This window comes from Aptenodytes forsteri, unplaced genomic scaffold (assembly GCF_000699145.1).
Source record: "Aptenodytes forsteri isolate BGI_AS27 unplaced genomic scaffold, ASM69914v1 Scaffold267, whole genome shotgun sequence".
In the NCBI taxonomy this organism is placed as follows: domain Eukaryota; kingdom Metazoa; phylum Chordata; class Aves; order Sphenisciformes; family Spheniscidae; genus Aptenodytes; species Aptenodytes forsteri.
In genome coordinates, this window is record NW_008794173.1 from 2,301,002 (window position 1) to 2,326,692 (window position 25,691).

The window sequence follows — 25,691 nt, forward strand, 5'->3', positions numbered from 1 at the left end:
CCAACTGGATGTAACTCCATTCACCACAACTCTCTGGGCCCGGCCGTCCAGCCAGTTTTTGACCCAGCGCAGAGTACACCTGTCCAAGCCACGAGCAGCCAGTGTTCCAGGAGAATACCGTGGGAAATGGTGTCAAAGGCTTTACTAAAGTCTAGGTAGACGACATCCACAGCCTTTCCCTCCTCCACTAAGCGGGTCACCTTGTCATAGAAAGAGGTAAGGTTAGCCAAGCAGGACCTGCCTTTCATAAACCAACACTGACTGGGCCTGATCGCCTGGTTGTCCTGTACGTGCCGTCTGATGGCCCTCAAGATGATCTGCTTCATAACCTTCCCCAGCACCAAGGTCAGAGTGACAGGCCTGTAGTTTCCCAGATCCTCTTGTAGATGGGCATCACAATTGTCACATTTGTAGTCAAAGAAATGTCAAATGCAGATTTCTCCTATAATTATAATCCATTCTCACTTACATCTCTTCTTGCCGCATTTCTTCGCTCTCCTTTATGCCTAAAGACTGTGTCCTGAAGGACTTTGTTCAGTTTCTTATGCTCAGAGGACACAACAGGCCTTTTTACTCATGATAATGTTTATTTTGGATTAAAGAAAACATGAAATCAAAGGCAGTCTAAATATAATCACGCAGTCTCACTGGTGAAACTCATCCCCACACCCAGGGTCAGCACAGTGTCCCTACAGAAGTGCCTCTTAAACTTTCCAAAGGAATATTAAATGCTGCCCATGACTGTCTTATCTCAAAGGAGTGAATTTTTGACCTTGTGGGCGACGAAGTGGAAGAAGTGGAGCATTTCGTACTGTCTGAGCGCTTGTCTCGGCAGTCCATGCCTCTCCCTCTGCCTCCGACACAGTGCTCGTCCTTGGGGGATAAGCAGGCAATGTCTTCGGTGGAGAGCCAAGGAAAAACAGTTGCAGACACCGGTCAGGCGGTGGAAGCGGGCATCACCGGCTGTGTGGGAACACGAGGGTCTCGCACCAAGGAGAAGCTCTCAGGAGAAGGCAGAGTGACTGCGAAGGCCAATGTGTCAGTTGCGCCTTGCCGGGGAGGATGCCGTGGGAGAAAAGGCTGGCGCGCTCAGGGACCACGGGGCAGACAGCTCTGCTGGGGGTCATCGGCAGGGGGATGGGACCCAAAGTGTTTGGGGATGAGTTTGAAGATGACAAGTTTATGGAAAAAGAATCCAGAGAGCAGTCCTGCGAGCATTTCCAAGGAGGCTAAGAGCGAGGCTCTCAGGGCCAGGGAGGAGGAAAACCAGGTGGGGATATGACCACAGATGCTGAGAGGTGACTGATTCCTAAGGAAAGGATTATGGTCCTCATCATCAGTTCTGGTTTCCTACGCGATACAGCCTGTGTCAGCTGGTGCTGGAAAGCTGTAATTCACCAGGAAAATATCCTTTAGGAAGACACCCAGCCTAGCTGGAGTGATTTCAGGTGATGGGTAGCTTCTTGTCAAAGGCTGGAGTTTTTCAGTGGCTGGGGTTTTCCTGTCTTCACTTTTCGGGTTATGGAGCAGCGGGGATGCAGCTGTGTTATGAACCGGGAGGGAGGTGGGGATCAAAGCAGGGCATCGCAGAGCACACGTGTGGCTGCAGCCCACCCCGAGGCTGGCCGGGAGCACGGTGTGGGCATCCCGGGTCTGCTGGGGCCAGGACCTTCTCTCTGCTTCTGATCCGCCTGCCGCTTCCAGCCCCACTGGTCAGATCCTGCTCCAGCTATTTTGTTTGAAAAACCCTAAACTGTGAAAGCTGAAAGCTGAAAACAAGTGCAAGCTTGCTTGAAACCAGCATCTTTCACCTGATTACATTTCAGAGCTCTGAAATAAATGTTGCATTTCAGTGGAAGGTCCGGGGACCGGGATCATACTTGCATCATTCTCATGCAATTTGTAGTTCGTAGTTCAAGGTTAGTCCTGGCTGTAGTTTATGTAGCTCATTTGTCTACAGTAAACCTTTTTACATTAAATTTCTCTTGCTATGGGTTAACAGCAAGATTTTTCCTCTGGTAGAGTTGTCATTGCTGCAGCCGGTGATAACGTTTAACAGAGAGCTCGATAACTTTTAATAGAGAGATACAAATAATTTATCAAGGATTTTGTTACACAGAGGCAAACTCTAGCATCCTAGACTACTGCTTTAGCACTAATGAACGCATCTGAAGAAAAGGCTTGTAAGTGCTATTCTTAAATGGGCACTTTGCTCCAGATAGCTGAAACCGAGAACCCATTTGTATCATATCTTTACTAAAACTGCATATAGGAATTTCCTGTTCACCACACTATTTGTAAGGGATATGAGACAAAAATACGTAGTTGTGTTCTTCCACACACACAGCATTTTCCACTTAGTGTAGGAAACAGTTCTTTGCTGTATGTACTGGCTGCCACTGAAACTCAGTGCATCTTAGATGTTCTGAAATGCTCTTCTGGATTTCATAATGTAAAAGGGAGCAATTTGTGTCTGTAAAAAAAAAAAAAAAGAAAAAGAAAAAAAAAGAACCGACAAGTTAGATTTTATCCCTGAGTTCATTTAGGCCATAACTTGCCTTTAGCAGTTGTAGGTGTCAATTTATGACAGGAAGGAAAACTAACACTGTGCATGCAGACATGGGATAATCTGCTCTATGTATTCAGTCTCATCCTGATTGCTACCACTGAGTATTAGACATTTGTATAATATTCAGAACGTTAATCAGTAGCTGTGACATGTTTCCTTATTCCTCTTATCCCCACGCACGGTGCCGGCTGCGGGCACTAGCGCTCCCGTGCTCCCCCAGCAGCACGTTGGAGCATCGCAGGCTCGTTAGGAGACCCTTTGGCTTAAAGGGAATTTATGCTACTTGACGTCGCCAGAGACGCTCGCAGAAGTGATGCTGTTCCCATCAGTACAGGCTGATGTTTTCGTACGGGGAGATATATCGCTTTGTTCATAAATGAGGATTAGTTTTATAGCTCTGTATTCATCATTTCCAGTTGTAGTTACTTAACCATGGTTTCACCCTGGGCATCATCTGTAGTCTGTGCAGAGAGAGCTATTTCCAGGACAGAAGGAGAAAGTGAAAAAACCTGTTGAAGCACGTAGGTATGAATGACCAGAACTGAAGCGAGAGATTCAAATAGGAGCTTACGCATATTCTTTTTAGCCCACAGTTTTGCTCTTGCCTCAACCTTTTAATAATGTGCCAATCCAAAACAAAATAGTTTCAGCTTAAACAAAACCATTCAGGCAACCACAGTATGTGAGCATGTTAAAAATGTAGTTTTCTGTATTATTTGACACATTTTTAAATGCAAAAATACTTCCAATATTAGGTAGAAGGAAAGAAGGAAAGAAGTGAGCTCCAGAAACCCCGTTTAAAACACCATTTTACTGCTTGAAATGCAGCTGATACCCTTGTGGGTTTTTTGTGGAGGATCTAGGGGAGGGGAGCTTGGAGACATTTTTATAAGTATAGATTCTTAATTTTGCAATATCTGATCAGTGAAAGTCATTCACAGGAACTCAGTTTTGCTCATAATGATATCCAGCTGCTTGCCAAAAGTTTAACTTTACAGTGAAATTCTAAATAAACACAATATAGATAAATTTGTATTGACAGATTTTAGATGTGTTACTCTGTAAAGACGAGAAGGCCATAGGCTTTATTCTCCTTGACTATAAGACACTTTGCCATGTCTTAAATTTATTAAATCTAGCAATAAATATTCAAATCACAGCTTTGTTTCCCACAACATAAACATGGATGCTCATCTAGAAATGCAGTTATGAGATATGCTCAAATACTAACTCGACAGCTTTCATTTAGTCTAATAACTAAGCTTTGAAGGATGATTGTTTCACATTATACGACATTGCAATTTGTTTCCACTGTAGTGGGTTTGTGTGTGTCTGTGTTTGCATATTACCTTCAGAAAACTATGTTATGCTATTGAGCTTTTCTATATTTCAGCCTGTTTGCTGAATAAGTCTTTATCGGCTATTTTCAAAATCAATGAGATTTATACTTGCAGATTAAAAACCTTTTAAAATATGCATAGACAATATAAGGTTCAATTATATGTTTACAATGAATGGAGCAATGTGTACACATAAATAAAACATACAAGCTGCTTTGCTGTGTTTATCTTCTGGTTCTGATTTATTTTCAAAATAATTAGAATTTGTGAGTCCGTATTTGGATGTGTGAGCTCCAATCGCTGCAAGCATATTTATGCTTATATATATATACTTGGTATACATACATCACCTCTATCTGTTCACAGTGACTGACTTCTCAGTTTTTGGAAATGCAGACAGTGTATGGGAATGGTATACGTAAAAGGAGAAGACGACAAATCTACCTACTGCTATCATGTCCCATAAGTGAGCGTAGGGCACATACGGACTCTGGTTCTCTGCTCAACGCTTCTTTGAATGGTTGAAATGGCCCTTCTGAGAATGCCTTGCTGGATGTAAATCTGCATGCTGTAGGAAGCAGGCTCCAGTCCTCAAGGGATTATTTTTTGGCATCTAGAAGATGTTGAAGTGTGTGTTCAGACCGTGTAAGAGGCAGCCATGCCCTCTGTCTCCCTCTGCTTCATTGTGCAAGACTTGGAAAGTCTTGATGTCAGCCTCTCCAAAGAGTGAACCTACCTAAGACAGCATCCTTTCCCATTCGCAAGCGCCTGATGGGTTCGACAACGATTAATCTTATTCTTAGCAATGTGGTACGAATACAGTTGCGTTTTTGACACAAGTTATTTTGTTATCTGTAGCGTTTAATGGACAGACCTTGGTTTCTTCCCTTTGAAATACCATTGCCTGTTTTATCTGCTGGAGATATCGCTTATGCTTTCTTAGGCTGTGATCGAAGTAAACAACCTCAAAAGTAGAGTCAATCTTAGCGCAAACTCAAAGAATACGGAATATGCCTCTGTTAAACTTGTTCATTCTCTCTCTTTCATACAATATCTTTGTAATTATGTTTTCAACATTGTGGTGTGTCACGGGGTAAAAGTGTGACAGAATATCCATGTATGTTATTTGTAGGCTGAATTTGAATCGCAGCATGAGGTTGAAAAGACTATTGCTGCATAAGCAGCTTTGTTGTACCATACGATTACAAAAATGTGGCCATTAGAAAGGTTATAGGGTCCCCCTACTCCCATCACCTTACGTGAGTACAGCTAAAAATTGGCTTGAAGTATTAGCTCATAATAGACAAGATCCTTTGATGCTTTGTTAAGATTTCAAATTACCTCTAGCAGAGTACCATCTATTATTTTAATGCTGCTCTCAAGCTTTCATTCTATCAGGGCTGGAGTTAAAATATGAAGAGCTGTGCATTCTTGCATTGCAATGGATGGGCAATCACCACTGATATTTTAACTGATGTATCCTAGGAGGAATATTCTAGTTAGTATTATAAAATCAATGAATATGCACTAGTATATATAAATGTGCTGTGCTGGTCATATGTCCTCCACAAGATCTGCAAACCAGTAAAGCTTTATCACCTCGCTAGTTTATGAGCAAGCCAGCTAAAATTCTTAACAAGTTAAATATTTCACTTAAAAACATTAAGTGCTGAAGCTTCATAATATTACATGTTCCTTTGTCTTTACTATCAATAACCTCTCTGGTGCAGTAGATAAATATTTCTGTTTGCAGATGGGAGCTGTAAGAGGTTCCCGATACCTGGATGTGTGTTGTGTCAGCAGGGGGAAATTTTGGCTTCTGTCTGTCTGCGCACGTCTGTATGTCAGGGAGGACAGACCCAGCCTGCATGGGAGAAGGAGCTTGAGCCTCTGCCTGCCTGTATCGGGGGGGGTGCAAATGCATCTCTGCGATACGCAAAGGGGTGGGAGAGTTTGAAGTCTGCCAGTCCTCGCCCACGCGCATCGCCGTCGCAGGCGGCATCTCCGCCAGTGTGCGATGCTGGGAGGGACCGGGTGCATGGCCCGGGCTGCACAGCTCATCAGCTGCTGGAGGGACTGTTGGCTTCTAGGCAGTCTTTCCTCAAAATAAAGAAGGATCTTTACATATCTAGGGCTAGAAATAATAATAATAATAAAAAAATACAAATTGAATTTTGAATTTGATATTATTATATCAAAATACAGATAAAACAAGAGAAATTAAAATGTAAGTAATATAAATAAAAACTAATTTTACTTCTAAGAAGTGATCACTTAGAAGTGATCTTCTTCATGATCACATAAACACAACTTTATGCCCAAAGAGGAATTTGTACACACAAATCAGGCAAGTGTGTATCTAAAAAGCTTTTTCCATTTCAGTGTAAATTCAAATACTGTTTTTCGGTCATTTTTTGCAATTTTTTTTCAAGGAATGTTTTGAAACAAAAAAAGCCCCAAGGTATTAAAATTTACTGGAAAAATTAAAAATTCAGATGATAATGGTTGGTCTTGCAAACACAAATAATACCTGCAAACAAAAAGAACCTATTTTTTATGTTGTTGAGGGTGTGCTGTAACACAACAGCTAAGAAATGTTAAAGAACATGACGTCTTTTGATACACAGAGGAACATATTTTTGCCTCTTAAAGGAGTAGTCTTCAATATGTATGAAGCTTTTACGTCCAAGCTACAGCATAGACTGAGATTTTTATTTAAGTAATTCTCTAAAGGACACAAAGTGAAAGAACAGTTGAATTCCACTTGGGCCTCACCTATTTCTAAAACAATGTGCAACATTGACAATGGTGTTGAAATCCTAGTCTGCCTTCCTCAAAGGTATTCTATTTTTGTAGTAGCAGTACAGTGGGAACTGTCCTTTTTGGCACAGCTTGGTCCAAAGGTTTGAATGAATTATGTTTAAGAATCAGAAACTTTTTGAATTGGTTCATGGACCCTGCTCAAAGGAGCTTGATTATGAAGAATGCTCTTTGCCCATGGAACAGGTTATTAGACTGTTAACTGCAAAAAAGGTACTTCCTGGAGCTGTAAATCTCAAACCATTCAGCAAAGTAGGTTATATCTATATTGCTGCTTCACGACTTTGTTCGCTTCTCCACTTGCAGTCGGTCTTTGAGCAGGTCTTTGGTGGCTATGTGTTTCACATGAAGGTAAGGTAGGTGGCCTTGCCTTAGGGACAAAACCTGGAATTGCAACCCACGCTTTATACTACCCACTTCACTCTTGTACCTCCTCCTACTGGATAATAGATAAGCATGACTGATACGACTTTTTGTTTCTCTAGTTTATTGATTCCAGTGTTTTTACTGTCTTGTGGCGGGGGGGGGGGGGGAGTGGTGGTGTGGAAGAGCCAGGACTAGCTCTCTGGTCAGGTGGGAGCCGGTTAAAGTGCCTGCAGGCGCAAGGAATGGGAGAACCTTGCTCTGAGAGGAAGGCAGTGTCATGGAAGAGATTTTTTAAAATATTTCACTTATGCCTATGTAGGAAGAGAATTGAGCTGAAGTGAGCCTGTAGGTTCATTATAAATTGACTCAGCACAAGAATTTGTAGATCTTAGCTACTTGGAATACGTTCAGTGAGACACAGGTATCTGTCTTCGTGTGCCTGAGCACCCTAATGCACAGATTACACAAAAGTATTAATGATGAAAGTATAAATGGACAGTTCTTAATCCACAACATGTAAACTTGTTGAGACAGGTGTTATGTCCTTATTTATTAGAAGGACAGTATTATTTACAGCCTTATAAGGAGATAAGATGCGTATTTTCATGCTAAGACTAATTTTCATTAAAATTGTGGATCCTGGTTTCAAGTCATCTATCCAAGGATCTTTTAGCATTTAAAAGCTGAGAGATCACTTCCTATTTTGCAGCTATAAAAGCCCAAGCTATGCCATAAGCTCATCGTTGTCACAAGTAGACCTAGTTCTAGGCACAGGTCATCAAGATGAAATATAGGAATATTTCATATTTATGGACACCTCTCATTTTACTATGTGTTATAATTTTTTTTTCTTCCTGCTTTCTGTCTGAGTTGATAAAGTGCTCCCATGAGCCATGTGGACAGTACTAATTGCTGTAATTATTGTTCCCTTAATTGCTACAATTATCCTTTCTGGAGTAATTAATACAAGTACTTTCTTATTCTAGGAAAGGAAGCAGGAGAGACCTTGTAGATATGGAACGTACTCCCAGCTTGCCAATATTATTCAGGATGTCTTACCACTTTAGTGCTATGACAGTTATGCTAGGGATGAAGGTTGATTTATGTGCCTGGAAATGGGCTCTTTCATATGCTCTTTTCAGGTTTGAAATGAATTTAAAAAAAAAAAAAAAATAAAGGCATTCAATTAGAAGGCCAGTTATTTGAGAAAACCAAAGTAGCATTGGAGGTGTTTGTTTCAGTAATGGATTGCATCCATTATAATATTGGTAATGAAGGAGTTGTGCGTTTTAAAAGGTCTTATTAAGCAGAACCGTCGCTCTGGAAGCACGACGGTACACTGCATTGCTCCATATTGTTGGGACGTCAGACCAGTGGTGCATCGCTCTCATAACAGCTCTGTTAAGGTCTATTACTGCACTGTTCAATTACAGTAAGTCCTTTAATAGGACTGGCCTTCCCTCTTAATTTCCACCCAACAATCTGCATGGAGCTTCTAATGTTTATTCATTATGTATTGAAACTGAAGTCTATGCTGCACAGCAAGACAATTCCGTGAAATGAAATTACAGCTAACTTCTCCCTGTAGTTGCCCGTGTTTTGTCAGTCAGTCCATCACCCTTCCTGACACTACTTTATTCTCCTATCACTGTCACTCTTGAATTATCTGATACTGAGAGGTGACCTCACAAAGCAGTGACCTCATCCAGTTTTTCATTGACAGTTTCTCAAGAACACCTATAGTTCTCCGTAAGTATGGAATTTTGCCATCCCATTTGAAAACTCCCACAAAAAAAAAGAACTTACATGAGGCTTGGGAGCTCTGACATAGGTCCTCAACTGCAGATGCTGAGCACTTTGAAAATCTCTCCTTTAAAATGCTTTGGAAAGTGGGATTTACTCTGTTTGATTGACATGTTAATAGTCCTTGTGGTCTATAAGGTCAAGTTGGGAGAAGAGCCATTCACCTGTTAGCTGAAGTCATAATACTGGACAAGTAGCGTGCGATGGAGCTCACGGCGTGGTGAGGTTTGGTGGAATGGGCCAACTTGGATATAGGCAAAATTCGTGTATGTGAATCATTTATTGGGTTTATTTTCTTAGTGTTTCTTTTGTTGCTCTTGAAGATATTTCTGTTTTATTAAATGCACTTCTCCTCCAGGCTCAGCTTCTCATTTGTATTTAATGTTGTTTATGTTTGTATTTCTGTACCTTATGAAATATCTATCCAATTCCCTTGCAGGTGATTGTGTTGATCTCTAATACATCATTAAGAATTCACTGTGGGATAGAATAAGGGAGGTGGTGATGTGAGCAAACAGGACCTTGTTTGAACACCGGTAGCTTTAGTAATTGCTAAACAGAGTGAGAGGTGAACTGTAAATAGATTAATGGTTTTGAAAATTTTCTGTTATACAAATGCCTTCTTTAGATGCGCCGCTTTTGTTCACGGCTCAGAAGAATTTGCTCTTGTGGTGTAACTTTTGCATGCAGCAACAGGTTTGCCATATGTAAACACCTTATAGACTATGGCAGAGCTGTACAGAAATACTTTCTATTGCTCTTAAAATTGATTTACATGAAAACTTTTTTTGTTACTTGTTTTGCCTCATTTTCTCATTGTCAACATTTGATTCTTGAGTATAAAAACCAGCTTGAAATGCACTACTTATAAAATTTCATCATAAAACATAATAAGGAGGGATTATCAAAGCACTTCAGAAGGATTTGTTATCATTACCTAAGACTGTTGGGAATATTATTCCCTAGTCTTTTAAGAGCCCTAGAGCAAGAATTGCAGTAATATTTGTTTTCATATGCACCTTTCAGGACAGAAATAGGGCACATGCTGCTAGATTGATGCCTCGAGAAAATCTACCCAAAGCTACCGATGTAGCAGGGTTTAGTTTTTGGAAGGGCTGGCGAGAAGGAGAACAAAAGGCAGAGATATTATTTGTTATACGTGCCCCCATGTCGATTAGCTGGCCGGCGTGCCGCGAGGCCACTGACTGCTGCAGGGCAGGTGAGACCCGAGGCCATTGCACCACCCCACGGATGTCAGCTCCTGACGAAATGGAGTGAGCTCAAATTCCCCCTCCAGCCTAGTGGAAATCAGCAGGAAGATTCATTCCTATTATCTTTGCAAGCTTTGAGTCATAATCTGATCTTATTTTGTATCTCCAGTAAAATTTTCTTCCTGTTTGGAACAAAGTGAAAATGAATAAAGTGTAGAGGAGTTTTGCCCAGAGAAAACAGCTAGTTAGAAACTTCAACTAATTTTAATTCAAGGCAATGAAAACAATTATATGCAGTTCACAGGATGCTGAAGCTGTTTGTTATGCAATTTGAGATGTAAATGGTGAACAAAGAGTAGTTGTACTAACTGATGATTAAATCCTGACATGATAAATTTCTACATGAATAAAATCTGAGACCTAAACAGATTCGAGATTGTTAGTCATCCATCAGTTCACACCAAAGAGTTTTGCAGCCAAGTGAAAAGTCTTCAGGCATCTTATTTTTATAAAGTTAAGTTGTTGGCAGGGTTTTGCAGTTTGTGTAGACTGACGCTGCGCTGCCAGATAAGATGAGTTCAAGAGGCTTTATCAAAGTAGGGTATTTTTTTTTCTATTGTCAGGAAATCATATCAATAAAACTTAATAGGAAGTTGAAAGTAAAAATGCAGCAAACTGTGAACTTAATATTATCCTGGTGGGAGCTCATTAGTATCTCAACAGGTATACTCATGCATTATCTTAATTGCACACGGTCCTGAGGGAAATTGCCTTTTCTGAAGTTCTCTGACTACTGTCAATTGGTGAGTTGGGTTCAGGTGCACCATTTTATTAATCTTTTAATAAGTTACTGAGGAGACGTAGCCTAACTCAATCACATTTGAAGCAGCATAGTAGCAATAATTATTTTTATGGTTCCACTGATTTATGAGGTTCTTGGCCATGCAAGTGAATTTGCAGGCAGAGTTAGGCAGAGGTGATGAGGGTGTGGGCAGTAAGCCCAATGCTTCTGGCAGTTACCGCAGCTTCGGAGAGAGCCGGTTTGTTTCCTGGCGCTGGGTCTCTTGCGTGTTTCCAGTTGAGACACTTGGCTATTAGCAAGGAGCTCGCCACTTGCTGTCATTTTGCTTGACAAGAAGGGTCTATTGAACAGTGAGAGGAGGAGGAGGGCACGGGATGAGGCGATAATACAAAATAAGTTTGAAATGAAGAACTGGAACAACAAGTTTGTATTTCAGTTGCTTTTTACTCTGAAATATGCAGTTCCAAACCTGATGTTGGAAGATGTTTGATGTTGCAAAGAGTGACTTAGGAGACCGTCAGAGAGATGTGTTGATCCTTGGTGTGTTTTCTGCTGTGGCTTTTGGTGCAGCTGCTCACAAACAGGCCCTGCTTTTCAAGCAAGACAACCAAGTGTGATCCAGAGAGAGCTTTTCATTAACAGAAGAAAATGAAATAAATGAAGAATAATGTTCAATGTTAAAAAATAAATTAACATTAATTAATCACTGACTAATGCAATGTTCCCAGCGTTAATCATTCACTCTTACTGTAATCAGAACATGAGCCAGGCAAACGACATGTAAAACTCCTGAGCGTGATGTTTGCCATAGTCCTGTAAACACGAAGACTGCCTTCAGGAAAATCTGCCTCCCACATCAGTGATCTGCTTACTCATCTGCTGACACCTCAGTGTCCTGCAGAAAGCTCCAGCTACAACCGTGTCTTGTCATGGTGGTGAAGGCCCAGGCAGGATGCCTCTTCTGCAAACGCTGGCTGCTATGCAGTACATGAAGGAGGACCACAGGCTTTTCTTACTCACAGTCTTGCTGTGTAAGGGCCCGGGGGATTTTTATCCCCTGTGCTTTATGGATCACAACTCTTCTGCCAAGATGTTAGAGCCATTTGGAAAGCAGACTGTAATTCCCTAGAGCTTTTTTATGTTTCAAATATGTTTCAGAACAGAAAATAGAAAAATGTGATGGAAGAGAAAGCTTGCTTCTTTAAAATTTTGAATGTGAGATATCGACGACAAATAGCAGATTTTGCCAAAATGAAAGAAAAATAAATCAGTTAAGAGACAGAAGATATTTATCTGGTTAATTAAAAAAAAAAAACCCAACCACCTCATTTAAAATACTCTGTGCTGTGATCCTGACATGCAGTCATTGTAATGCTTGCTGGGTTTGTTGACAGCCCAGTTGTTCCCATGGCAGCGGGACGTGATGTCTCAAACTGGACCCTTGCAGGGACCAAAAGGAGAATGAGTATGGCTTAAGTGAAGAGTGATGTGTTTCAAAACTTGTAAGAATGGGGAAATCTATAGGGAAGGAGGAGTGCAAACCTTTTTATTGAGGTGCTATCTATTTAGTGTGTAAGTTGGGTGAAGTGGGCAAACTCCCAATTTTTCGTGTGGTTAGAGCATGGCACAGGCTAGCCAGTACTGTCAGATGGCTTTTGTTTGCAAGCCTGAACCATATCAGCAGCTTTCAAAACCAAAACAGAAGGAAGACTGGCAATGATTGGTACATCTGAGAGGACATTTAGGGGACACGCTAGGTAGCAGTAGGACTACATTTAAGATTATCTTTACGGCTCAGGCATCCCTGGCATCATACTGCAGCTTGTTCTGCATTTCACTCCTTCATCTTGTGTCTGTGCATGAACGGGAAACTTCCCATTATAGGGCTGATCCTTCAGCACCTTTCTGCAGTGCTAAATGCAGGTTTTACAAACTGGTCAGAGAAGGTTATTAAACATCCAGCTATTTAACTGTGGTTTTACGTGGATAGCTTTACTAAGGCTTTTTCTGCACCTTCAAAACTGAAATCCAGCCTGTGTGCATCCAGCCACTGCACTCCTGGCCCCTGGGGCAGGAGGAGGTTTGCTTGCGTGATGTGAGCCAGGAGGCTGGGGAGGCTCCAGCCTCCTGCCCTGAGGAAGAGGCCGGTGCCAGTCTCGAGAAGCACCAGCGTGTTTGAGAGAGAGGTGGACCAAGGGGATGAATTTAATGATCAGAGAGAGTAATCAAATTATAGCCCCCCTTCTTGTTCTCCTTTGCCCCCCCCCGCCCCGCCCCACCTCCCCTTGCACGGTGAGACCATCTTCATAATCTTTGGGAACAGAGAGCTGTGAAGTTTGGCCAGCTTGTGGTTGGGTCTTGATGAATTGGGTCAATCTATTGTTATTTTCAAGCGCACTTCAACGTTCACAGGAGCTGAAGGTGCATTTCTGTGAGCTTACCTGGTGAGCAGCCGTCAGCACGTAGCAGCACTGTATGTTGTTGTTTGGATGTTGGTCTGATTAGCACAAGCCCCGTGAAGAGATCTCAGCGAGGAGAGGGTGCCTGGCCATTGAGATTTGGCTGGAGTTAGCACGATGTTGTGTTTCTCAAACTAAAGTCACTCTCACTAAAAACAAAGCAGTAACGCGGAGAAACATCTGGTGTGAAACACGGGAGAAAGGTTTCCAGCTGAGTCTGTGAGAGGTTTGTCCACATCCAATTGGATGTGAATGTTAAAAAAGGAAGAGAAGAAGAAATGCTGAATCTCTAGATTTCAGCTGATGCAAACAGATGTTCAGTTCGGACATTTGGGATGCCGCCTGCATGCATGGGAAGACATGCAGGAAGGGAAAACATCTTTCCTAGGTGTAACATGCTCTGACATACTGGGCAAAGTTGAACTCTAATGGCTGCAGTCTATATTGTATCCATTTAAGTACTTTTCTCCCCGTATTCAGACAAAATCTTATGAAAATTCTACTCAGACCTATAACTTTATGTTGTTTTTAGATATCCTGCAAGAAACATTGGTAAAAAAACCCCCATATATTTTCTTTATACTGCAAGTGATTGAAACAGCCAGAAGTGGTTAATATTTTATGGACAGAGGAAAAAGACTAAAAAAACAAGAAGTCTTCTTAGTGATATAAGCAATAGAGCAAAATCTATAGACGCTTTGCTTTTTGTAAAAGTGTAGAATATGCTCCTTTTGATTTTTAGTTGAAAAAGCAGTTGTTGGCAAATTGGAATACAAACACTTGCCACAGTCAAAAATTCATATTTCATCCTTTCCTTTATTTATAATTAAAAAAAACAGCACTTGGCTATCTCAGTACGGCTCTGTGTGTGGGACTGTATGTTGTGTACTAGATGCTTGTCTAATTAATAATGGGTATACAGCACCCATAAAGTCAGCCTGGTTAACTGTTCCACTTAATATAATACCGTCCAATGAATAGATGAATTAAGCTGATAAGCAGCTGAGCAAGCTCCGTTAACTGCTTTGTGCAAATGAGAAGAGAACGATCCTAAAATGTCACCAATCATTTATTGCAACAGCAATTGCAGGCACAGACAAATTAGGAATTTCAATTATTTTTGATGGCCAGGGTGCCCAGCATTTGCTGTGCAACCACAGTAGTTGGTGCTAGCTGAAAGTCATCCCTAAGGTAGATTAAAAATAAAGAACCCTGATAAATTGGTCTAATCGATCTATTTGTCTCTGAGAGTGGTCCCCAAGCCTTTCTGGCCCCTAGGTGAAATACTGAGCAAGTAAATCATGTACTAGTGGTCAACACCATGCTGTGTTCTTCCCGGCAGCCTCAAATTTAACTTTTTTAATTTTCTGTGACTGGAGCACTGGAAGGTCTTGCTGGCAACGTGCTGTCCACAAGCCACAGATCTAAAATAAATCTGGCAAGGCTTTGTAGACAACTGCTGTCTTGCATTAAAAACCTAAAGCATCCCAGCTTTCAGCTTGATTAGCCACCTCTCTGGTTGTAAAACCAGCAGACATGCAAAGGAGTGACATGACACGTCCGAAGGAAAGACCGTGCCAAGTGACGGGGGATTCAGTTCTCCAACATCCACAGTGACAGCCCGAGCAGCCACTGAAAGTTTAAGTGTTTGTTTAGGTTTAATAATTCATACCAAGTAAGAGTGGTACTACGTCTGGGCCCCGATTCAGCACGCTCCCTGCACAGGGGTCCCGCCGGTGCAGGGCTTTGAGCAAGGGCCACGAGCCATCTTTCACTCTAGGCTGATGCTGGATGAAGCTAAACGGATCTTAAATAAGTCATGTGTTACGATTCGTTATGGTTTATAATAAATCAGTAGATATTACCTTCACAAACAGGAACATGTCTCAACAAATGTTGGGGTATTTAATAATTATGGATGGTTTGGATAAATTCACTTATCTGCTGGGTCTTCAGCAGCAGTTTTGCTTTACAGGTCTGCTTTTACTCTGCTGTAGTAGTTGTTAATGTACATACAGATATACAGATATAGTGTGTATTCTGTGGAAATGCTGCGTTTGCTCTCAGCTGCTATTGACCTCTGTGGGAAACGAAGGCGCCGAGCCCTTTGCAGTATTGAGCCTGGGGAAATACGATGTTTATTCTTCTGAGAAGGCGGGAGAGCTAATAAATACTTGTAGGAATGCTGTGCAGAGACAGAATATGAGAATGCAGAAGATGCTTGTACTGAGGCATGAAATACTGACCTTTCCACAGTCTAGAACTCTCAAATCATTATATATGATCATGTTTGTGTATATTGCGAATCTTTTTTTTCCCTCCTTGGCATCTCAAGTGAGAATTATGGCAGGTTCCTTAATTTAAGGAACAGTCCCAGACTGTTACTCAAACAATTGCATAATGTGTTTTGGGATTAACATGCTGTCAGCTTGATAACTGCTTAGGGACCTTTGTTGTCAAGGAGAAAATAGCCCTGAACAATATTCTAGTCTCTCTGTTGTAAAAAGTAATCGTCAGCCTCCTTCGCACTCTGCCGTGAGAAGGAAAAGCAAGGGCTGGTTTGTCATAGGCAGGCAGAGTTTTAGGACAGAGCTGAATCGTGACCAGGTTGTCTTTGTGGGACAGAGATGTCCATGCTCAGCAATCTTCATGACTGTTCTTCATCAGAAAGAATCAAAAATAAACATCTTTTTGTTTAAATCTGGAGTCGCAGTTTAATGTTTAAGAGCTTCTTCATCCTCCAAAAACTGATGAAGGGTCCTTCTGGCTTTCAGCCAGCGATGACAGGTATAGATTTAAACTTGGTTGCATTCAGGATCCCAAATAACCTGATGCTAGTAAAACCAGAACACCAATAAAAAGGACATAGTGAGAAAAATTGTTTGTGCGTGCTGTATTTGATTAAGATCGCCTGAAAGGAAGCAATTATGAATGTGCACATATACAGTTGTTTTCCATTGATTAATGATTTTTTTGTGTAACTTGAAGTCAATGAAAAGATTGTTTCTTTGACTTGTATGTTGTAAAGGAACATGGTGGAGAAATACAGATGGATACAACGAAGACGAACCGAGGCTCAGCTGAAGATAACTGCTTTAGCTAACTGCTGCAAGAAGTGCAATGAGTATATGAATATGTATATTTATCAGAAATTATTTTTTTCTACAGATCCCACAAATCAGTTATGCCTCAACTGCACCAGAGTTGAGTGATGACAGGCGCTATGATTTCTTCTCACGTGTGGTTCCACCAGATTCCTTCCAAGCACAAGCAATGGTGGACATTGTGAAAGCTTTGGGATGGAATTATGTGTCCACTTTGGCATCTGAAGGGAATTATGGAGAAAAAGGAGTCGAGTCCTTCATGCAAATTTCCAGAGAGGCAGGTAGGCAACGCCCATCCTCCCTCCAGCAAACGCTATAGAAGTAATGAATGTTATTTTGTACCAAATGTTACATTATTTTTCTAGAACATATATTTGATTCTAAAGCTGCTCCGGTTCTTTGCAATGCCTCTGTAATGGCTCCTAGATACTCTCATTCCTAAATTGCTTAAGGAGTTTCAGAGAGTTTGAAACCTTAGTGGTTTTTCAGTCATTTCTGGAGAAAATAGAAAACCCTGAGTTTTATCAAGCTCCTACTATTCCACTGGACGGCATTATATTATGTTGACATGGGTAGAAGACAGATTTTAAAATGCTGAGCTTTTATCTCTCCACAGCTAGAAATTCTGTGAAGACTGCTTGTTACCAGACATTGACTTGTGTCATACTATTGCTGTTCACCTTTCAGATCACTGCCTGATTTGTATTGCTTTTCTTTAGCATTTCTCTTGACCAATTCAGTTGAGAAAATTCATAATCTTTTACCTGAAGGCTCAAAGATTACTGGTCTGGGATATGGAGGCAACAAACTCAGCAGTATGGTGCGAGGCACATCACACCTTTGGTGTGATGCATCACGTTTTTCGTGTTACTGGTTTCATTCAGTGGTGTCCCAAGAAGGCCAAACTGTGTTGGACAATGTCATTGTCAGTGAGAGACGTTCCAAGAGGACAGGGAAATCCTGTGTCTTGCGCTGGGTCAGGCTTATGGTCTCGAGTTGAACCATGATAATTTTGTTGACAGAAGTCACTAATTTTACAGCTTGCTTTCCTGTTCTGGTACAAAACATAGAGCAGAGCTGTCTTGAAGGTGTGACTGCTGCGTCAGTGTGCTCATACCCTTATCCGGGTAACTTACTCTTCAGGGTAAATAGCTCTAAATTTCCCCAGAGACACCAGAACATAGGAGGACTTTAGATGGCACTTCAGGGAATACAGGTATAAATCCATGGCAAGCTGATTTGCAATCCAGAATCATAAAGGTTTGAAAACTGAAATATTTGAAGTTGCTTCCTGTACTGGTAAGGAAAAGTAAGCGGAAGACGTAATTTGTTATTGGTGATATATGCAAGGCCCATCTCCAGAAGCGTACAATGATATATCCTGACTGGGAACCCATTGTCACTGCACAAGAATAAGCTCTATTGTATTCCCAAAATGAACTCACAGATCTCCCACCCTGTAACTGCCCTGGCATTGCGTTAAATAAAAACAGCATAATGCAATCCACAGTTCACTTACTTAATTACATAAATCACCAGCCAGATTAGTAAGTGCATGAAAGGAAAGGACTAGGACGGGACAGGCATTGCTCTGAGGCAGCCATCGGAGGTTTCCATCTCCTCGGTTGTTGCAAAGCTGGTTCCACAGCATACGCTCTGCTTTTGCAGATTGCCTGCGTTATCTGTAAGGTGGAACATCAGCTCGCTCCCAAGCTGCCACGGTGCAGCTGACGGATCGCTCTTGGCAGCGTCATCCAAGGACTGAGTGGAGAAGACAGTGGCGCTTAGAAAAAAGGGGCTTTAGAGGGGGGATCCGGAATTGTTTCATTATGTTGATATCACAGAAGGAAGCTATATTTACATAATTTGTCTGTTCGTTCAAATGCATATTTATGTGGTATTAAAGAAAATGGTTTTGGATTTAATACTGCAGGAAGTGACAAATGCCAGTGTTCATACTTTATTTACAAATATCCACTGTTGCAAAATCATACCAGAAATATGTTCTCTATGTCAAGGACAAACTCTAGCTGAATAATACTGCATTATTTTACAGACCTTCTGTAGAATTAAATTAATGATAGAAGCTGTTCATATGGTCAACATGTAATTCAACATCCTTCATAAAAAATAAAGCATAAAACCAAAAGAATACCCTGCTTAAAACAGCTTTGCATGCAGGGTGATATAGGTCACACCTACAAGATTAAGACACTAACAGGGATAGCGCATAAACTTTCCTTTGTACACACAGCCTGCCTTATCTGGAAACTGGAATAATCCAATCCCTGGTGCTGCCTCTGATTCAGTACAGCCGCTTTTTCTTCTTAGGGCTGTCCTGAACTTTTTTGTGTTACACAGATAAGGCTTAGGTGAAGTTCTGAGGGCATTTAATACCTGTCAACAAGTTCCCTGAGTTTTTAAAACCCTGGGAAGTGTAAGAAGATCGTGTTGTCTAGTTATTTAATGGAGCAGTGCTGCCTGGAGATATAGGTCCCTGACCTTGATCCCCTACAGGGAAATGGCACCTTGTCCCCTGACTTCGGGGATCTGTTGTCACCATCTCCCAGGTGCTGTTTTTGGGGGGTCACGTTGCAATGGGATTTGCCCGTGCACGGAGATGGTGTTGAGGGTGCAGCGATTTTGGGGTTGCTTTCCTGGTGCTTGATGTGGCTGTGCCTCCTTGGGGACATTTTATGCAAAAGAAATGATTAACCAGGCTGTCAGGTGATTGCTGTAATATCAGGGTTTGGAAAGAGCCTCCTGAAGAAGCGATAAGCAGCAGTGGTTTTACTGACTCATGGCTGTGGTGTCGTTAGTAGCTCTTGATCTATCTATTTAAAAACATTTGAGTGGTCAAGGGTCGTGTCTGAATGCATGAAGTGAACAGTCCTCTCTAATGAGGAACAGAAGGGACAGGAGGTTTCACAAGATAGAGAAGTATTGCCAAGATCAGTGTACTTCAAGTATTAAATATATTTAAATGGGTCCAAATATACGTGGCCTGACTGAGGTGTGTAATTATGCAGTATCTTTGCAAAAGCAGTCAAGCACGGCGATGTGTGCTGTGCCATTGTAACACTGCAGGGACGCGGAGGAAGGGATGGGAGAGCACACTCGTGACGATCCTGCTGCTGCCATGCGAGTAGATTAATGTGGTGCTTGGGGCGCCAATCAAAACTCACACTAATTAGAAAACTCATGCCAGAAGCAACAGAAATGCAACAGCAGTGGGAGGAAGTTTTTTCCTTAGTCAAAAGATCCAATTCTTCTGGAAATCAAGGAGGCTGTGGATTACCTGTTCTTCCCAACTCGGAGGGCATACTCAGCATACCCTGCAGGGACGTGGGGAGGATGGAGGACAGGAGAGGGGTTTAAGTGGTAAGGCACGGTTTATCTCATTTTCCACTTAGCTAAAACATGTGATGTTCATCAGGAGGAGTTGTGCTATGCTTAAAGCATTGTCCATTTAATTTCTGTGTTTAGGCTTTGTTCTCGCTCAGGGTTTGGATGCTGTGTGTATTGCCACAGTTGCCTGCTCAAAGCAGGTATCAGAACCCAGCAAGGCTGCAGCGAGACTTGCAGAAACACCACGTCTGTGTGCAGGCGGACTTGCTAATCCTCTGCTCTCAAACCCAGCAGCCCAGCATGCAAGTAAATAAGCAAACGAAGTAGTGGCACAATAAGCTCTGTAACCTGGTGCAAATGAGGGAATGCAATAGGTGCATATATAGCTCCAGGTGGTTTTAGTCCTGGCTTCTTCATGCTGCCTAGGCTGTGACAAGATGATGCAGCGTTGGCTGCAGTTTGCTGTTTGAGAGCTTTCCTGGCTGTAGGGATTTCAGAGCTGGTGTGAATCCTGCCCCCCGTGACCCCCTTTTAATGAGCAGAAGAATGGCGTTGGGAGAGGTGTCAGAGCAGGGGTCCTCGTGTCGGTTCTCCCCTACGTGGTCCCTCAGGACCATGCGCATCTGCCAGGAGCAGGAACAGCCCCGGAGCAGAGGTAATCGGTCGAAGTTTGAGACACACCGGCAATAAGCAGTCATTATTAGCTCTCAGACAATGGCCTTGTATCTCATAATCAGTGTATTTTGGCAGAAAAGAAGATTTAATCCATAGGTACCAGCACATTTATTATCTTTGGCCTCGAATCTGTAGCAGCTAATTATCCTAAATTCAGTGTTTTATCCAAACCTGTTTCTGATTCAACCAAGATCTTAGGAATTGTGAGGATGAGTAGACAGTGCTTTCCTTGCTTAGTTTTCAAATATGCTTTAGTATATAAAGACTTTGCTTGATCCTTTGAGTTAATAATTCTTCACAAAGTGACTTTTATTATGAGTACTTCAAGCGAGTTTGAATATGTCATTGTGGCAGGAGATGAAGATTTGAAACATGCTTTGCAGTCTGTGGGATTAATAAATTAGGGGAATGGTCTAATTATGGAAAATCTAAAGGACAATTTCAGATTATTAATTAAACTACTGAATACTTGAATTTCAAATATTAATTCATCTTTGATTTTTTTTAAAGATTAATCTGTACCAGAAGGTTAATTGCTATCTGTAAGAAATATATATATTGAAGTTGTTCGCAAAAGACCACTTGAATGCCTCTTAACAGGTAAATGAAAGATCTAGTATGCATTTATTCATCTTTTTCTCTCCAAAAATCACCCGTTTTCACAGACGAGTACACTGGCTGCTTTGCTTGTGGAGACTTTGGTGCTCACTCCACAGGCTGCAGCCCAAATGGTGTAAGGAAGGGGATGCCCGGCTCTGCAAACCCGTACGTCTGCTACCTTCACCTCTTTCTTCTGCCTTTCCACAGCGCCCTTGTCCAACGCCATCTCAGAAATAAGTATGTCCGCTCAGCAAGGCTGATTTTGAGCACAGTTCTGCTTGTTTGCACAAACTAGACCTGTTGTATTGTACAGAGCAGCGTGTCAGTAACAGAGCATCTTAACCTACAAACTAAGAATTAATTAGTTTAGATGATGATGTTCTCAGCCGTTTGGAAGGACTGGAGAAGAAAAATTCTGGAAAATCATGTCTTTTTTCTCTGTGTACTAAAGACATGAAAAAAAAAAGGATTAAAGCTCTTGTACCAGTGTGCTGATATGATTATATATACTGAAGTTTCTTCTGAAGACTTTTAGTTGCGGTGTCCTATTTGTTAAAAGGCTATCATCACCTTGACAGAACAAAAAAGCAGAATAAACTTTAATCCACTTTAACATAGGAAGCACAACACTTGCAACAGTCTCTTTATCTTTTTTCTCTTTTTTTTGCTGAAGACTTTTTGAAATATTAATTTCTTTAATTCTTCTGTCTCCATGATCCTCAAGTGCAGCGCAGACGTCTGTAATGTAAGGTTGAGAACATCTGCATGCAGCAGGGATGGCCTAGATGCACAAGCTGCAGGAGCTGAATTTCCTTAGAAACAGGAGAAACATCAAAAACCATTCATTGTCAGGGCAAAGAAGAGACGCCTGAAATTATGAATCCTTCTCCTTTTTTTTTCGGCAGTGATACTGAACAGTATTTCTTTTCTATCCCCCCATTTACACTTGACTTTCCCTTTTATCTTGTTTTTCTCAACTTTATATTTGCTAGTAAAAACCGTATGTATACACACATGTACATACCTATATGAGACACATTGCCTTTACGTCTAATAAGTGTCGCTCCACCTAAATCAGATGAACCACTTTTTTTTGCATGCCGTTATAATCTGTGCATTAACTAGTATAATCTCCTAATGCATTGGTTTCTTTACAAATTACCTACATACAATTAAATACCTCCTACAGAAAATACTTTCTATGGGTCTGTTATTGGTACCAAAGACTGTTTCAAACCTCTTTAGCCACATAAATGTGAAAATATGACAGCTTTTCCTAAAGCCTTGGTATTTGTTTTCTACCCTGACTTGTGTTTCTATAAAGATCTGAATCTTTTGATTCGGGTTTTTGGTGATCTGAATCATCTCATGACACTCTCTGTGAAATCCTCAATGTGGTATATCATCATATGGTGCTCTAATTTGGTACTTACTGTCTATGGAAGCTGACACTGTTAAAAGCCAAGAGCTGCTGTATCATCCCTCAGTGATTCACACAGCATTTTTGTAGGCTCCTGTAGGTCTGTTCAACTGCCTGCTATGATCCTGAATCTGCATTTTTGTAACAGAACTTATTTTTTGTGCTGTCTGTTGGGAATTCCGTTAGCACAAATTACTGCTGGATAACATGAGAGAGTTAAATCATTGCTATGAGGGAGTTGTACAACTGTTTTAAGAAGGGAGAGGAGACTATTCTGTCTGTATATCTCAAATAGAGTACTGATTCCTATTGCCAAGTAGAAAATCCTGATTTTTTTTTTTTGTCTTACATTCTGATGTTAATGAAACATCTCTCTTTTTTTCTTGATCCATTAAAGCCCTACTGAATGGGTTTAGAATATTCATTACAAGGAGCAGTCACTTTACAGCATAACCCAAGGTTAAAAGTAGCCCAAAAATGAGAAAGGAAGGTGAAAAAAGTTAGTGACGTCACTGTGATGTGCTGTGGTGGGCAACGATTGCATTGGCTGTGTTAATAATTAACAAATACTTATGATGTATTAGTGAAGCTTTGCACAGCATTCTGTCAATGGGTGATACCACACATCATCCAACGATGCCCAAAATTTATGATCTATGATTTCTGTTCTTTGTGGCAGCCAACAGAACCCAACTTTTAACAGAGTCACTGTTCGAATATTCATTTGAATGAGTCATTGTTTTGGAAGAAGATGGGCTAAGATGTTGTACTGTCCACCGTGATGCCTATTTATTTGTTTAGCTGAAGGAATAGCGTTTTGCAAACTGCGTTCATTGGATCTCCCTCTGCCATAACCCAAGGGGCAGAAACCCTCTATAGCATTTCAGTTAGAGCAATCAGCTGAGCTTACGTGTCGACACATTGGTCTACAAATATGTTTTTGAAGTGCCGTCCAAAAACCATCCTAAGAAAACCAGACATTGTCAAAGTGGTGTTTAGCATGTACCTCAGGTGCTGCCACTTCAGGGAACAGCAGCTCTCGGGAGGGTCACAGACCCCCGTGCTTTTATGGAATTCGAGGGTATAGAGCACGGTCCGAGGTTTATGGAGTTTTCTACTGAAATTGGGGAACTGATGGGAACTGGGGTTGTTTAGCCTGGAGAAAAGGAGGCTGAGGGGAGACCTCATCGCTCTCTACAACCACCTGAAAGGAGGTTGTAGCGAGGTGGGGTCGCTGCCCAGGGAAGTGGGGGAGGCCCCATCCCTGGAGGTATTTAAAAGATGAGTAGCTGAGGCACTTAGGGACATGGCTTAGTGGGTGGTGGTGTTGGGTCGACAGTTGGACTCGATGATCTTAGAGGTCTTTTCCAACCTTAATGATTCTATGATTCTATGATTCTATGATTCCCAGTGAATTACTGGTCCTGCAGACCACGCTCCCTTTGGTGCTTTTCTGCCTGGTGGGCGGCTTGGTGTCCGCAGGAAGGGGTGGAGGTCTTTGGGGGGATGGAGAGGCAGCAGTGCAGGGCTGCTCCTTTGTCTTTGATTGTGTTAAATGATTATACTTTCTGATGGGAACGGCCTTTATTCATTTACTTGAGAGCCTGTTGTCTGGGTCATATATAGCAAAAATAAATATATAAACCACTAATGAAATAAAGTCATTTATATCGAAGCACTTCAAGTGGTTTCCATTTTTCTTTCTATTTTTCTCAAATATTTATGCAGCTGTCCCTTTTGGTACTCAGTGATGTTATGTTAAATAACAATGTTATGAAATCTATTATTTTCCTTCCTATGTTTTGTCAAATAACAAATGTTTTGTCATTTCGGAAAAAAGTCAAGAAAAATTGCCTTCTAAAGTTGTACCAACCTGTGTTGTGTGCTGCAGTCTGTCAGGTTTAATAGGTTTAATAGGATTTTCTTTTAATTCTAACTGATCTAGGAGAAGATGCACTGGACTTGATCCTCAAGGGTGTTTTGGATTGCATTTAGAGTTAAATAGTATACTTCTGACAGTGGAAAAGAAAAAGCAAAGTGTATCTCTGCAAAGCAAATCTGTTATTCTGTGTGCATGGTCTATGCTGCTGCGGCTTTCTTTAATAGCTTGTGAGAAGTGATGTAGTTTAGAGGAGTGAATGGGTGATGTCCTCAAGGTGATGATTGGACTTCTGACTTCCCTGTGATATTGGGTAAAACTCATTAGGTGCCCGGCTTAGATGTTGAGAAACCCTCTAGGCACCTGCCTGTATTTTTAGGTTATCAAAACATTGTGAATGCAATCGTCATCTCTTTAGCGAGGCATCTCCCTACCTAAGACATAACAGATGTCCTAAGTTAGTTGGACATCTATTTCTCTCTCTTGACTACACAGGGGGTGCAGGCACCAAATATAAACATGTCATTAAAGAATTTGAATTTAAAACCAAATACATCCAATCATTGGTATGTATGTGATATATGTATCTTCCTATCTTTTGTCATCATTTGAAGATAAATAGCTGGTGTGGATTTATAGAGTTCTTACGATCTTATTCAGGAAAGCAGTGAAGCTGATGGGCGTTAGGAACACGTGGTTTGGGTACGTACCTGGTAGCACTGCAGCATCAGAAGCCCATCTGCCCGAATAGTGTTATAATTCTGTGATGGAACTAGCAGGGGTCTGAGTAATTCCTCCTTCTCAAACAGACGAATGAAAAATCAATAACGTAGAGTTTGGGGAGAAGGAAAGCGGTAAAGATATGACATTATGATTACCTTTGCATCTGCTTATGTGAAATCTGAGACCAGTTCCATGCTGATACGTGCAGAAACTTGCACTCCGTCCTCCTGAATGATCTCACACAGCTGGTTTCTTGGCGAAGTATTACTGGATAGCTGTAACAGGCTGCTGTCACAGTTACAGCGTAAGTCACTTTAATCATAAATATCTGCCTTTTTATGGCATTTATTGAACATTTGGAGATTGCATTTCAAGGACAGAATAAAATTGAAATAGGCAATTCTTGTTACTAAACAAATAACTGCCAGCATCTTTAAAAATGTTACCCCAAATTTAATAAAACATTGCTTTTGGGTTATGTGAATAAGTATCACGTGGATCAGCTGAAAACAATTGATTGGTTAAGTCCTCGTTATTTCAAAGCAGAGACGTGTATTGTTGAGCCTTTATTT

At 41.3% G+C, this 25,691-nt stretch overlaps 1 protein-coding gene across 1 annotated transcript in view; it reads left to right on the forward strand.

The window, feature by feature from the left end:
• The window catches only part of GRM7 (glutamate metabotropic receptor 7), a 298,621-nt gene that overhangs the window by 97,523 nt on the left and 175,407 nt on the right, over window positions 1-25,691 (forward strand). The window contains exon 3 of the mRNA XM_009283647.2: window positions 16,539-16,755. Coding sequence (XP_009281922.2) covers window positions 16,539-16,755 — 217 coding nt within the window. The remainder of the gene's footprint in view (window positions 1-16,538; window positions 16,756-25,691) is intronic.